This window comes from Anthonomus grandis, chromosome 9, assembly GCF_022605725.1.
Source record: "Anthonomus grandis grandis chromosome 9, icAntGran1.3, whole genome shotgun sequence".
Classification (NCBI taxonomy): Eukaryota; Metazoa; Arthropoda; class Insecta; order Coleoptera; family Curculionidae; genus Anthonomus; species Anthonomus grandis.
In genome coordinates this window covers 13,237,950-13,254,946 of record NC_065554.1, presented here as the reverse complement: position 1 = coordinate 13,254,946, position 16,997 = coordinate 13,237,950, and the positions used below count along the sequence as shown (strand labels likewise).

General features: G+C 30.5%; 1 protein-coding gene across 2 annotated transcripts in view; it reads right to left on the bottom strand.

Moving 5' to 3' along the window:
• LOC126740230 (growth/differentiation factor 11) overlaps positions 1 to 16,997 on the bottom strand; it is a 60,306-nt gene that overhangs the window by 9,786 nt on the left and 33,523 nt on the right. The window contains exons 1-2 of one of the 2 annotated variants that reach the window (XM_050446164.1): positions 15,899 to 16,007; positions 544 to 920 (exon numbers count right to left, since the gene is read on the bottom strand). In XM_050446164.1, the coding sequence (XP_050302121.1) occupies positions 544 to 920; positions 15,899 to 15,932 (411 nt within the window). In that variant the 5' untranslated portion in view covers positions 15,933 to 16,007. Of the gene's footprint in view, positions 1 to 543; positions 921 to 15,898; positions 16,008 to 16,997 lie in introns of those variants that run through there. The other variant, XM_050446163.1, reaches the window with a different exon arrangement.

Sequence of the window (16,997 nt, the reverse complement as noted above, 5' to 3'; positions counted from 1 at the left end):
TTTTTTATTATTAATTTCGAAAATTAGGTACGTTTTTTTAGTAATAGAAATAAAAATAACAGAGTTATTATGTTAAATTTAGCAAGAATTAAAATAAATATGATTTTAAAATTAACGACAGTTTACATTAATAATTAATACTAAAAATAATCATATAATTAATAAGAAAATATCATATGTTTTATCATCTATTAAAAAGGTTAACATGGGACTAGCTTATCAAATAATTTGAATTGTAAAGTGTTTATCCTGCATATAATGGACTTAAGAAAATTAGGTTATCAGTAAAATCCACGCAATCTTATATATAAAGGATCTTTAAGATAAAGAATTATCAGTTTTATTTATCAAGTTTCCGTCACTAAGGCAAAACCGAGTTTTTATTACATCCCAGACATGTCAGTAATATATTGAAATATAATTTAAAATGAATCCTTCAAATGTTTACTGAATATAACTTAAAACTATTTAAGATAAATTAATGTAAAGGTTAATAGAGTTTTTTTTTAGAGAGTAATTCCAATATTTCTATAATAAAATTACCTTAGATTTTTCTGCACTAACATCCGTAACCGCCACTTTCTTTCCATTTACCGTAGCATTAATAACAAATCCATAATTATCTTTCGGGTTCTTAAACCATTCTCCAACAGTTTCCGTAAAATCAGTCTGGATCCACTTCCCTCTACTTCCTGGCTGAGGCTCTTTCCAACTATGCAATTTAACCATCACCGGTGGTTCTGAATGATCACCGATTTTGTAGACTTTGTAAATTTCTATGATGACGTCGTTTTGAGGCCTGGAAACACCTCGAATGAAAAAATTTAATGTAGCGTTGGCCACATGAAATTTTGTGATGCTTTCCGTGAACGGAAAGTGAAGAATGTCGTTCACTCTCCAACTGTGCCGTAGTCTTGGATCTGAAATAAAAATATGAAATGTGAAAAGTATTGTAAATTGTTTTTCTTTTTAATAAATATAATAGAATGGGGTAAACCATTTGTAAACTCTATACTAGAAAATTATTAACATAATGAAGTTATCAATCTCAATCTAATAGAGAGCTGCAATTCTCTGAATAGTTTTTTAGAATTTCTAAGCACAAATAAATATAAAATTATCAAATAAGAAGATAAATAAATTAAAATTAATACAGGTAAGTCAGCCAATTATAGAAAATACAAAAACAAATAAGTCTTGATAAAGTTCATAAAAAAATAACAAAAAAAAAACAAAGAGAAAAAAAAAACCAAAAGCATTTTAACAAGTATACTTAATACATCTTAACCCTAACCTAAACTATATAATATAATAATTTAATTATATATATATAATAAGTTAACAATAGAAGATAGTAATAGATCAATTAACCTTGCTAAATATTGCTTTCAAAAAATTATAGAAAATATCATAATGTGTACAATAAGTATTACACAAATAACAGATATAATTTATTGGCGCTCTAGTTAGCATATTAATTCTAGGACGTTGAAAATAAAAAGTTAAGGAACATTTTGCGTTTAACCTAGGAATTAGGTACCTAATTTGACTTAGTAACTCGGTACAATCAATTTTATTATTTAAGGGTTTGTATAAAAAGGTAATTCCTAATCAATGCCTTCTGGTTTGCAAGGATACCATTGCAAACCTATCCAATAAAAAATTATTATCTAGTCCTCCAGCAGGATAAACAACATCCTCATTAAAAGCTAAATATTTCAAAAATTTGCATTGCAAAGACGTAAGCTTCATATTATCGACCCGGTAAATTGGGTGTTAAATGAGACAACCATACTCTAATTTGGATCTAACAAAACTACAGAATTTTTAGTGTGTTAGGGTTTTGAAAATTCTTGCTATTGCAAATATTAAATCCTAAAGATTTAGAGGCAGATGAAACGACATTATTTAGATAAGTCTTGAAGCCAAAGTTATGATCAAAAGATATTCCTAAGTCTCTCACTAAATCTTGATAAAATATTATTATTCATTGCGTAATCAAATATTATTTGATTCTGTTTTTAAGAATAGGTTTAAATGCAGCATTTAGACTTATTTAAGTACAACTTGTTTGTTTTACACCATATATTAATTTTATTGATTTGATCTTGCAAATCAGTACAGTCGTGAATAGTAATAATATTTAGAAAAAGTTTAAGGTCGTCCGCAAACTTGAGTTTCGGGCATTTAATAAGTTTAGTAAGGTCACCAATAAATGCCAGAAAAAAGGGAACCTTAATTAGATCCCTATGGGACACCCGAGGAAACCTCATAACTATAAGAACGGAAACCCTTAATTTCGAGGAATTGATGGGGGCTAGTTAAATAAGATTGTACAAGAGCAACCAACTTATCCGAATGTCCCAAAGCATTAATTTTTAAAAGAAAAGTTTATGGTCTAATTACTCAAATGCCTTCTGCAGGTCCATATAGGCTTCATCAACCTGGCCAAACTGATCCAGCGTAGTACAGATACTCTGATAAAAATAAGTCAAGTTTGTATCACAAGACTTTCTCTGCATAAATTTATGCTGACCTGATGATATAAGGCTTTTAGTTTGTGAGTAGATTTGATGGAAAATGCACGATTTAGAAAGCTTAGAAAATTTGTACAAAATCAAAATAGGACTTTAATTACGCAGCTTCGTTAGATCGTCCTTTTTCAGTACGATTCTGGCGGTTTTTCAACAACTTGGAAAAAAACCAGTATTAATAGATTTGTTAAACATAAAAAGAAGTTGTTTTCAAAAAACATGTATGCAATTCTTTACAACAAACCTTAGAATGGAGTCAATACCTGCACTTAATTTGTTTTTTGCAGCTAAAAAAATATCAGACTTTACCAACACATTTAATTTAATACAAATTTTTTTCTGAGAAACAGGATCAATATTGATTAGGTTTCTAGGTTTTGCATAAACACTTTAAAAATGTTGAAAATGCCTCAACAATAGCTTTAGATGATGAAAATTCTCTATCCCCTTCTTTTAAAGTACAGATATTCGGGATTTACCTTTTTCATTCGTACGAGTATAAATGATTAAAACTGTGAGCTGTCACTATGGATATTATTTTCGATGTTTTGGATAAATCCTTAATATGCAGCGTTTATTTTATTATTAGGTATTGTTCTATAGGCTTTAAAATTATTGTAGTCATAATTTGAGCCATACTTTTTACATCTTTTAAAAGCTGCTTCCTTTTTTCTAATTAATGCAGTAATATCCGATGTATCATTCAGGATACCTATTTTTTCCTGTCAATTTTAAATAAAACTGTGCTCAGAAAAATACTGTTTAAAATATCGTAAAGGATATCGCAAGCTTAATCAACTGATAGTGCATCGTACATTGATGAAAAGTTTGAAGAATGGAAAGTCTAATAATCTACCATTTGAATTAGGTATTGTATTGTATTGGGTTAAGCTTAAAATATCAATAAAATCAACAAGAGCAGCACTTCTGGAGTTCCGCACATCCTGATCGTTCGCGAAAAAAGGAGCGTTAAAGTCTCTTATGTTGACAACTTTTCTGTAAAACTAGAGATTCTAAAAATTGTTCATAATAATCATTATATACAGAGGGCGATAAATAAATGACTATAACAGCTACATTAGCACCCAACTACGAGTATATCAATTAAAAAGTATTATTGAGAAATATCAGAAAAATTAAGAGGTACAGACTGGCCCCTATTTTTGGTTTAACTGCACGGAATAAATTTTTATCAAACCGAAAAACCAAATAAGAGTCAGAAAAAAGCTTAGAAATGGACACATCATTATCTGTTTAGGGGCCTTATCAAAAGAAATCGATATGTTCTTAAGGCTGTTATTACTTTCTATTTTTTTGTATTCCTAATTATGTTATAAACATCAGATTCTTTTGAAAAGGTAACTTGGTAATTGGCCTGGGGCGTTAAATATTTGAGAAATAGGCACCTAATCTATAGGACATATAAATTTTAATATATGACTAACTACAGCCTCCTCTCTACTAATTCTTTGATCCCTATCTAAGTCTACGGGTTGTTCACTTACAATAAACCGAACAATATTTTTTAGTAAAGCAGACTCTTACATTTTCTACGTTTCAAACACCCTTAACCACCATAGTGCTATACCTAGAACGTCTTTACCGTAGTGCGGTCTCAACGACCGTGTCGATTTAAACAATCATAAATATAAAATATGAAATGAGAACAGAATAAGTACAGGATAATGAGAATTAGTGTACCCTAAATTAAAACTAAGACTAATAATTTGGTAAAAATATCTTAATTTTACATTTACAACTGACAAAAAGCAAAATAAATCCCGTATTTGACGCAACTGAAACATATATTTCAAAAATTAACATTTTTACCAACAAACACTTTTCATTTTACAAAAATGCAGTTGAATTTTAAAAGAATGATAACAGCAACATTAAAAAACAAAAAAAAATTAATCCTTATCCATAAGAAATAGAAAATTGCAAGGTACAAATTAGTCAAAGTTTAAATTTACATATTTTGCAATCAAAGTCAATTTCGTCCTCACGATCATTTTCTGGTAGACGTAAAATTCGCTTGATTGTGCCTCGAAGATCTGCTTTTTCTTGTCTTACTTATTTTTGAATGATTGGTGAATAACATGTGGATTGACGCCACTAATGTCAAGCAGCCGAAAAAAAAAACGCCTTGGGCCATCTTTGAGTGCGACGACCAGTTGAATGCTTAGCGCATTTTTCATTAAGTGAGTCGACGCCTGATTTTGTTGAATTGTAAAAAACTATCATCTCAGGCTTACCAGTAGACTCGTCAAGTTGTTGCGAATGGTGCATGGAAGATATCAGAAGCACCGCACCGCCTTGTTTTTTTTGGGACATGTGAAACCAACGTAACGTTTTTTGTAAAACCATATAACGCTGAACCAACTTCTCTATTTTTGTGTGACAAAAAAGATGGAGGGATCTCTCTCTTTTTTTTTAAAGAATTCCGACGTATGTCAGTCTCTTTTGCCGTAGATATTCTGCCAACCGCCAGAGATGAGAACCAGTTGGTTAGTGATAGTGATGGTACAGAAAACTTTTGTTCTTCTTGTGAAAGACCTATAGCATCAGAATTCTTGCCACAGTATAGGTAGCCATTGTAAAAGTAGTGATTTCTAGCATCTGCTAAGCACATCATTTTTAAACCATACTTGCACGGCTTGTTATGCATGTAAATTTTGTATTTGCATCTCCCTCTAAATGATATAAGCATTTCGTCAATGGTCATATTGGCACTAGGAGAGTAAACTCGTTGACAGTTCGGTAAAAAAATGTTGAAAACTTCAGATATTGGTGCTAATGGATCTTTTTTACGTCTCTCGATTCTGTCGGCTGGATTATCAAAGCGCAAACCTACTAATAAAGTTGCAAATCTATTTTTGCTCATAATATTTCACGTCCTGTCCCATCTGTAGTAAATATTCTCTCTAGTTTTTCATGGTTTGATTTGAAAGCTGCTGAATAAGATAATAATTCAATGAAAGCCTTTAACTCTATTATATCTATTTCTTGCAACTCAGACCTTTCAGAATTTTTATATCTTGCTCTCATGCTTTCTAGTTTATTGTTTGTCCATTGAAGTCTTATTTGTAAAACATCGTCCGTAAACAAGAGATTCCAGCAAGTTACGGCATCAGCTTCATTTCCTAATGCAACAAATGGTCGCAATCCTGGTATTTGCATTATAATGTTGTGTTTCTCAGTTCTAGACCGAGAAACAAAGCTTTGGGACGACCACTTGTAGGGGTTTTTTCCGTAAAAAGACACTCCCTGGTTTTTATCAGGATTATCGTAGCATGGCAGCTCACCAATATCTTTCGCTTCAATTTCTGAATCTGTATCATGTTCACTTTCTTCGCAATAATTTTCGTCTACACTGTCTTCGTCACTAAAGTTGATACATCATCCTCCTCCTCGTACCAATTTAAAAGGGTCGACTCAAAATCTGGGTTTCCAAAACGTGTTCTGGATGTTGATGGAATATTACTCATATTTACCTGTAACTGAAATCAAAACTAGTGATAAAATCTCAATAAACAATCCAAAAAACATAAAAAGTCCGAAATATAAATACTTACGTAATCACCGCAGTCCGGTCACAGAGACCGCTGTGTAACTTTATATGCAATTTTTCTTACAAAAAAAAACACCTGTCACCACGAACTTTCGTCGACAAACTGAACACGCGGCGGCTTGAAGATACTTAGACTATTAACTTATTAAGTCGGGATAAGATATATGGGATCGAAAATGCGTTGCGGTCAGGGAGACCTCACTACGGTGGTTAAGGGAATTCAAATTTTTTCAGTAAATCCAGGTTTAAAAAAGTTTTTCACCAGAATATTTATGTACCAGGAAATTGACGAAGACAAAAATATTTGCCTGATCACCTTTCTTTTTAAAAGAATAATCAATTTCCAGACATCATTAACGTTTGGACATTTATTCAACTGTATATAAACTCTTTAAAATATATATACCATTTTAGCGTCCAATCCTTAAGAAATAAAGTGAATGAACTTATTGCAGTGGAACTCATTGAATTTCTTGTAGGATTGTTTTCTCACTGTACTATTTTAATATTGGTATATGACCTAATTTTGACAGTGTATGTGTACAAGTTTGAAATGTCCAGACTTCGCAAGAAAATTTCAATATCATAAATATAAAGCATGGACCAATGACAAAGTAAATTTTGCTTTTTTTATCTACTATATGCACTAAATGAATATTGTAATTTGCAATAGTGTATAATAGTTTATGAATTGCTTGAAAATGTTGCACATTTTAATAGTTTCTAAAGTACTTTAGCTTTATAATTTGCTTAAAAATAAATATGTAATTTTATGACGATTTAAGCAATAAAGAAGAATAAAATACAATAGAAATAGAAACTCAGTTTAATAAAAACAAAAGCATACAGAAATAATTTAGCAGCTATCGTCTTTAGCTCAATTTAGAGCATCATTAAAACTTAAACACTTTTCAAGCTTATTTAATATAAATAACTGTTAAAAAAAAATCTTTTACTCGTTATTTAGCATGAAAAATGCATATACATATTCTTGCTGTTAAATTTAGGATACTGTGGCTTTATATTTTATTCTACTATATTAGTCTTTGAAGTAGACGAATGAGGTGTTCCTAATATGATTTGAGCATTTCCAATATTATAATGATGCTTCACATAAGAGTGTTCTGCAAAGTAAAAAAATTGAAATACATCATGAGAACATTAGATTATAATTCTCTCTAGTGTGCCTTACACGTTTTTAAGAAAAATGAAATGCTATACGAATATCAAATGAAATAGAGATGGCGTTCTTTAAGATTTGCAAGTAGTGGTTTATTAATAACTCATCATCTCTAAAGCCTAATTCTCAAATATTTCTGTATAATCTATTCTTACTTGTTCACGCTGTTATATTTCTGAGTAACGTTAAAATAAGGAATTTTACTTGTCGCACTAAATTTAAATTATCTACAGTAAAAAGACCTATAGAATGTATTAATTTTTTAATAATTTCCTTTGGCCTAAAGTAACTTAATACATTGTCTTATATAATATATGTCTCTATAAAATGTAGCAATATAATCCCATTGTAGTATTTCTTAGTAATAAACCATACATGTTTCTTTTTTTGTTTGCAAATTCATATAGCTGTATCATAAAGCCAATAAATAAAAACAATCATTAGTAAATTTTACTTTCTTTTATCATCTGCTCTATTTATTAAATATATCCGATAACTTTCTCAGTTACAAATAAATAATAATTTTTTTTGCATTTCAAGATAATAAAAAAAATTAAAATGGGCTCATTAAATTATGTTAATCTCATAATGCCGCACTTAGTTGTACACAAAGAGTGAAGATAATAGGTGCAAAGATAATCAAGAGCCTTTAGACGTGAATTTCAATTAAGCCTTTAGCGTGACAAATCCTTAATTATATAAATAAAGTGGTTTTAATGGTACGGCGATAAACAAGCATTTAAAAAGACTTGACTTGATTTTGACCACCCACACCACTGGTGGATTTATACGTATCATATTATAGTTAATGGCGCTGAGGGCGAAAAGAGAAGAGAGCTATATAATATGTTTCGCGTGCTGTAAACTAGCAGGTCTAACTATATTATTTGCCGCGTCCATTATACATAATTGAAATGTTTAGTAGTTCTGAGAAAGCCGTACGTACGCACCAATAATGGACGTTTATGGACGATATATTTTGCATTTTTAGTGAGCCTACCCAAGGTGAAAAAAATGCATTTTGCTTCATTTTACCCAGGGTGGTCTTTGATTCGTAATAGGATGGTATAATATTTCATTAAAGACACTTTTATTATGTCTGTTGGTTAATTTTTTTATCCTGTTGTGGCGTCGATTTATGGATGCAAAACAAACTTAAAAGGTATTTACATACACAAAGCACAAGGTTTTAAATTGCTAATTTTATTTAAAGTCTCAAAAATTCTTTTTTCATATTTTGAATGATATTCTATAAAATTCCCACTTTCAACCCTCGTTGACAAGGGGTAATAAAATTACATAAGTGACACGCAACCATTAAGTTGCGAAACAACAAGCGAAAGTTTTATCAGATGTGTAAATTTCACTACGGAAGCCTGAGTACTTATCGCCATTTCCGGATCTTATCGCACAGTTGGCATCTCTTGTTTTGTGCCTTTTGCTATCTTATGTGACGGTACACCCGTTGCACCCTGAATATTAATTATAATAATGGGGTAATTTTCTTTGTAGAATTGACGAGTATTTGTGATCCATGTGTTGAATTTCGGAGTTTATTGAATTTTTCTTACATTCTCGAGTAATAGACTTGATCGAAGATAATGAAAACAGAGACAAATAAAAACAGTTAAAAAGTTAGCTAATTAAAGTTGATCTGTTAGACTTTGACGAATATGCAGATAACTTTTTTTTGACTTTTATACCTTTTATTGCATTCTATGCTGTCTTTAGTTTTAAATCTGAAAAATATAAAAAGTCGTCATATTTTGAAAATTTTCCTAGTAAGTCATTATGGCCAATAAACATAAAACATACTTCCCTTGCCATCTTTTCAATCAAAGTAACCCATACTGTTTCCAAAGAGGTCGAGGCGAGACTACACCATTTGGCTGAGAAGATCCTTTAGAGCAGAAATAACAGTTAAGGAAGAAACCCAGGATTGAAATGTTATACAAATTTGTTACAAATTTGATGGTTTCAAAATACCCTATACAAATTAATTGAAGCACGTTTGCAACTATCTTCTACGTAAGAGCTATTTTAGAAATTATAAGGTACAAAGTAAAAGGGACCCCAAAGAAGAAACATTAAAGGCTCCTTAAGCCTAGAAGGCTAGTTTTAAGCTAAGACAGGAGCGAAGAGATATACTGCACGAATAACGCAGAATAAAATCAGTTTACCAAGAGACAGAGTTCAGATAAAGAGAAATGAGGGTATGAATAAAATGAATAGGAGGTGGATCTCTTAGGTCCTAGACGAACGGGCATACTAAGAATCTAAGGTAAATTAGGCAAAGACCAATAAAAGCATATAATCCAAAGATCTTTTATTGAAACCTTCCTATCATATAGCTCAGCATGATTGCGATTTTGGCCCCGAGGAGTTTTAGATCCGGTTGGTGTCACTGTGAACTCAACCACAACTGTGTGCAATTGTAACGCTTAAAAAACCGCTTACAGCTATCTTATAGGTGACTGCAAAGGATATGCTAGACTTAAGTTAAATGATTTACTAATAATAATCCACGTCGAATGTTCGTACTAAATATATAATAATTTGTCTATAAAGTGATGAAGAAGGAGAGTAGGCAAACTATAAATATTTCCTATTAAATACAAAAATACAAAATAGTTTAAAAACATTCATTTGAAAGTTGAAATATTTAAGTTTTTATAACAGATTAAAATTATGTTTTACTAATAGCGAGGTAATACGAAAAAGTTAAACAATTATTTCTAATGTATCAGACTAAAACCAATAATTTAATTATGTATTATTAAAAACTTCGATTCTATGGAGCAATGTCTTACATCCACTATTACCCATAGGTTTTTTTATTGCTCAAGCTGTAAAAACCAGTATTTCTGGACAATACATGCGGCAAATTATTACATTCTGGAAAATGTATAATTTCCAAATCCACCAACGCCATCGCCAGTTTTTACCCTTTTTATACGTGCAATATGTTAATTGGCTTGGTGCCCTTGACTCGATTATTCATTCAGTAATTTGTAAAACTTCTTTGTTACCAAGGAAAATGGGATGTTACAAGGTTAAACGTTAGCGGATAAATATACTATTATAAATTTCTACATGATATACATGTAGTATTCTATATATTTTACCATATTAGTGAACAGAAATGTAAATTTAGCAATATTTACATGACATGGCTGGCTTAATATTTTATTAATTTTTTTATTAGAAAAAAATTAGATTATATATGAATAGCTAACTGCAGAAAGGGGACATCTCCAATTTCTTAGGAAATTCATATATTTAGATTTCATTACCTTAAATACATCGTTTACTGCATAAACGGGACATACAACATTGTCACACCGTTTACTCGATAGCATTATAATACTCGCTAACCGCAGAAAGGGGAGATGTCCTGGAGAAGTAACCTTTCTGCGGTAAACTATTGACTTCGGTTCATTTCGTGCAGTTTCGTACACCAATACAAAAGACCAGATAATATAATCACTAAAATGCAATAGAGATTCGGGGACCTATTTTAATGTTCCGCTCTGATTTATTTTGGTTTTTGCTGGCTGAGTAATAAAAAACGCAGTCGTTTAGTTCTGTTTAGCATTTCATAGAAACAAGGAAACAACACGTTCATATTTCATTTACAATTTCATTTTATTTAAGTTGAATAGAAAAAATGAGTTCGAGTTCAGAATCTGAAGATATCCCAAAAAAACGAAAAAAAGGTGTTGTGAACACTGAGAAATATAAAAGAAATTATATTAAAAGGGCAAAACTGCAAGGCGTCCACCATGTAAATTATTCTGGAAAATGCATTCCTGCCAAAGAGGTTGCGGGTGATTTATGGTAAGTCTGGGGTTTTTTTAAATCATCGTTAGGCAAACTAGTTTATCCTTTTAGTTGTTACAAGAAATGTTTAAGTGAACTGACTGAAGAAGAAAAGTATGCTTCATTTATTTTGTAATTTGCAAACAAAAGACTTCTTACAAATTTTTTTGGTCCTATTTTAAAGAAAATTATAACTTAAAATTTGGTAGACTAGCAAAAGACACTTGCAGTACCTGCGAGGAACTTAATGCTAAAATAAAGAGTTACTGTCTTAACGATAATGCAAAAAGAGTAGCAGTTGCTGAGCTTATGGTCCACAAAAGACGAAGCAAGAAGTTTTATACTGCTCTAGATTCGGTAAAAAAGCGCGCTACTGAAGATGAGCAGACCTTGCAGGTATTTGCATTGATTTCATGGCGAATGTATCGCTACCACAACTTCCGGTTCAAGATCTGTACTACTTTCGATAGCTCACTGTTTGTACTTTTGGGATACATAATTTAGGATCTAATAATTTTTGCTTGTTATGTCTACCATGAAGGGGAGGCGGGCAAAGGTGCAAATGACGTATGCTCTTTTCTCGAGCATTACTTAGATCAGCAAAGCTTGCAAAAGTATAAAACTCTTCACATTTTCTGTAACAACTGTAGTGGCCAGAATAAAAATAATACCGTGATTCGCTTTCTAATGAGTTTAGTTGAATTCAAGAGATTTAATGAGATTGAAATGTACTTCCCAATGAGAGGCCATTCATTTATGCCTTGCGACCATGACTTTGGCCTAATTAAACGATAGCTTAATAAAATAGAACGATTTTACACCATCCAGGATTATGTTGAAAAAATTTTCAAGGCTTGCAAAAATCCAGCAAAATTTTCAACTGTTCAGGTGTCTAACGATTTCAAACGTTGGTGACCACAATTTTATAAAAGAACCTGTCTGAGTAATGAATCTTATGGAAAGAGTGTACCACGATCTCAAAAGAAATCGTTTTCTATCGCATCGTTCCAACATTTGAGTATTTCAACAACCACTCAGATAGTTAGCCGTGAGTTTATAAACTACCCTGTAAGTTATACTTACCGGCTTAGAAATGCTGAAAAAGAATAAACTCAATGTTCTAAAAAAGCATACCTTGAAAAGAGACCAATTAACAAAAAAAATTACTGATATATTAAATAAAATCAAATTTATTCCTGAGGGTTATATGGAATTTTGGAGGATCATCTCGACTTGGCCGACAAGTGAGAAAGAATGCGATGTAGAATGAGTATGTACTATTTGAATAAAGCAAATGTCAAAATTATAGAATTTTGTTTTATTTTACTGCAAAAAGGAGACATGTCCATATGTCAATATTGACAACTTCATGGGAAATTTAAAAACACCAAAAGAGACGAAGGTGATATATAAAATATACCAAAGTTTAGGTAGTTTTTTCCTCTTCCTGTACAATTTTAAAATTGTGAGATATCCCCTTTCTGCAGTTAGTCATTCATATATAGAAGAGTTATATAGTTAGCCATATTTAGCCTACTAAAAATCAGCTTTTCATATTTTAATTTTATGCTAAACAATTAAAAAGCTGTCTGCCTTAATTAGGTAAGAAAATTCTTAACAAAAAATAACCCCGTTAAATGAAATTTTTGCAAAAGCATAGTACTATTACACAACCTTGCGTACCGCCAAAGCCGCTCTCAAGGCGCTACATCTTAAAAGCAAGTACTTTACACTTTATGGTAATTGGTTTCCGAGAGCTTTTTTAAAATTTATTTATTTTAACTTATTTAGGCCAAATTGAAAAAAAAAAATTAAACAGAAATGTAGGTCAAACGAAGAAAGTAATTTTGTTGCGTGTATGCTTTGCTCCTTTTAAGTCAAGTATATGTATTACAGTTTTTGGTGATGGTCCCTATTAAAAAATAAGTAAAAAAAATATAATAGTTTTTATGATTTTTATTATTTGTTACTAATCAAGGTATTAAAGGTCTTACTTAAATGTTGTACGACAAGAATGGTTAACAAATTACTATTACAAGTTTGGAAAATATCGTTGATAACTTACAATGCAGCAGCAGTAGTGACAACAACGAGAAAGAGGTAGAAATATATGAGAAGTATACTATTACTGTTTATAAATGACAATAACTAACTGCTCGGCTACCACCTTTACCAACTTGTTTGGCTTAGACACAATTTAGAAATATAAATCACTTAGGCCACTTTTTAGTTTTTAGGAAAGTTTTCAATTAAAGAGCACTGGTCTAAAAAAGTATTAAGTGTTCGCTGAGATGAGACTCAATGGAAGAAAGTGTTTTCAATACGTAATTATAATGAACAAAATTAAATATAAATTTATATGAGTTTTCTATAATTTCTCTCTTTATTAAATAAAAAAATATTGAAATTATAATCGTTATTTATGATTTAAATGCTTGTACTATACTGATTTTCTTAATTTGAAGACCAAATTGCCAACCTACCTACTTTTTAATATTGGCTTTTGCTTGAATCAAATATCGGACTTATGTGAAAATTATTAAACATGTTACATGAAGAAAATTTTCAAACTCAATATTATGTTATCCATAGAATTATCTAGGTTAAGAAACCGTGCAGATTTAATAAGACTTGGCAACTTGTTTTAAAAATTAAGAGGTTTCATAAAGAAATTCATTAGTATTTCTGATAAATTTTATTCATATTATTTATAACATTTTTTCTAGGCCTAGAATATACGTGGAGATGTAATTTCCTAGAACAGATCCTAATAGATATACTTTGGAATAGTATTCTTTTATGTATAAATAGATTTTTAGAAACAACATTTATTTTAACTCTTGTCGATAAATCAAAAAAAAAACTGTTGGGCGCCAAATTGCCTATTCAATTTTTTTTTTCTAATAAAAAAACAATATTAGTAAACTATTATTTATTTATATAAATGTTATCAATGTTCTGTCAATATTTTAAGAAAATGTATTTTATTAAATAGAGCAAAAATGTTAAAAGAGGCAATATAATTGAGGAGCGATCAACAAAACCCGCTAAATCCCCTTTAAAATACCGTGTAACCATAATAATAATTAGGTTTTTATTTTACTTTAAGAAGATTTTTTGAAAAATTTTTTACTTAAGAAGATGTATGTACATATCTAAAAAAAATTCGTTGCATATATAAGTAAATATAATATTATTTAGCTTAAAAAAATGCGAATAACATTCACACCTACATTGAAATAATCACATTTGCATTATAAAATTAACTAAATATATTTAACTCAAAAAAATCAAGTTTAATTAGCACTAATTCTTATGTTAATTAATAAGCGCCAAAGTATTGTCTACCAGGTCTATAATATCAAATCTTTGACGTACACTATAATTAATTTTGATAAGTTCCCGGATCCTCTATTGGAACGTTTTTTTAAATATAGAATTTTAAAAATGGATTTATCTGGTTTTGCTTAATCGCTCATCAATTTAGTCAAAAGAAAAATTAGGATATCAAAAAAAAATTATTTAGAAGAGGACACATTATTTTTATAATCAGATATTATTTACAGAAGTAATTATTAACCTAAATCCCTAATACAGGTTCCTCAGAAATTTGTTTAACACTTACCCCATTTTCTTATTCTTTACCAACTCTAGTAAAAATATTTCTATAGATTTTATTTTAAAATTTATTAATTATTAAACCTTTAAACCTTACATTATTAAACCTTTAAAATAAATAAATAAAAATACCATTTAAACATTTGTTTTTTACGTCTATTATACAGGATGTAAAAATTTGTAAGAATGTGTTACAGATAGCCGGTTCCTTAAAAGCAAAATTATCCAGATTAGTCTTTAATAGGTTCATTTTACTGATCATTATATACTAAAATTTTAAGAAATTTTACAAAGTATTTTAAAAGTAATGTTCAGGTGCGTCTTTTAGTTTTAACTTTGACAAGAGAGGAATATTGGCGCCCAACGATTGGGTAATTTTTTTACGCCATTGAAGTTTACTTTGTTATAACTATGTAGAAAGGGGCCTAAGGAAAAAAAAATTATTATACCTTTTATTTTCTTGCAAGCTATTTAAGTCCGGGGGGTTCCCCAATTATTCTGGAACCTTTAAAGTAATGCAAAACTAATAAATCTTTACTTTTACATTGGAAAAAATTAGATGTAAAAATGATGGATCTTTCGATAGAAAGTTCTATGTGCATTCAAATAATGCCATCTACATATGATGAGAACTTCGCAAGGAAGTGTCCAATTGACCCACAGGACATTGATGCCAAAATAACAAAATAAAAAAAGCAACGGTCGTTACTTATATAATTGCAAATAAAGGATTTGAACCCGGGTACCGGATGTGCTTGAATTTAGGCACCATCGTTGCGGTCCCACAGTGTTGCATTTGAAAATAGTGCAATTTATAGGTCATTTGCACCACCGTGGTTGACCTTTGGAGAACGCAAATAACTCAAATTTATTGCCTTTTTAAGTAGACACGTTGATTTGACGAGAAGAATGAGCGGGAACCGGTCAATTGCGCTTAGGTTTAGTATAATATAGGTCCACCGGTGTTATTCTCTCAACGATGTGTTAGAATTAAATCAAAGGCATTAATTTAAACTTTTAATATTTTATTATTTTACTTTGTACAAAGACCCATGCAAAAACAATCTCTCGAAAGCCCATCGTTCATGTGGGACCTCCCATTGTGTTTATTTAATTCGAATTGTACGGCGAATAACGAATCTATTAAACTTTAAGATGACTTTACTGCATGCTTACCACACACACGCACTCCGTTCAGTTCGCCATACATATTTATACACTCACATTATTGACTGACAAAAAGAAGGACACAAATTCTAAATCTTTACTTGTAGGTTTGTACAAGAATAAGCGCGTTATGAATGTCCTAACACTTGCGGATAATTTATATTAACTCGAGATAGACAGCATCGGACTAACGATTATTTTTGTAGAGCGCTGTATTGACATGTATGAAATCCGAATTTGTTTTTTTTATAAACTGGATTAGTTGTTTTTTAAAACAAGGCTTTTATAATATTTTTTGCTTTACTTACTTTTCATACTACTGACTATTTTTACTGAACTTATTGAATTTGGCCATTAGGCTACCAGCTCACATAAATATATATAATTTTTTTTAGTACAAACTTATAATATAATGGATGAGCGCGTTAAAGATGTATAGTAGCGTACTCTCAGTTGGCAAGCCTTAACCGTTTTGGGTAATGTATCTTATGAAAAAAATTATTCCAAGGAGTGTTAACCAACAAGTGTAAACTGTTTACACGCTGATAAATAGTTGGAGATACTCCTAAACCGAAACGTTGTGCTAAATTTAAAATAAAGACAATGGAATTTCGAAAATTAAATTTTACTACTTAGCAGGATAACTTCCAAAAATAAACTAGTCTGTAGATATTGAATATCTTATCAGCTGTTGCAGGGCTTATATTTCAAATACTCCACTTAAGGCCTCTTTGACAACCTTAGTGGGGAAACCACCACAAACTTAGAGTGTAGCACTTGAAAGTCGTTTAAAGTTTCCAAAGTATTCCTTAAGTCTCTGGCTCAGTTGAAACAAAATGCACTTTGAAAAATTGACACCAAAATATCTTTGCATACTTTTATGTAATGATAATGGTAATACAAAATTTAATTTAATTTTAGGTGGCAACTGAGGATGAATTGTTTGGTAATCTTAAATATACTATATTATTAATTATAAATATAGCTTTTGCGTTAAAAGGTTATATTTACCAATTACCTAAAAATAACAAAGTCAAAAGTTAGTTTGGCACTACTTAGACTTAAATTAATTTAAGCTAAATATATCTAAAAAAGGAAATTCTACGTA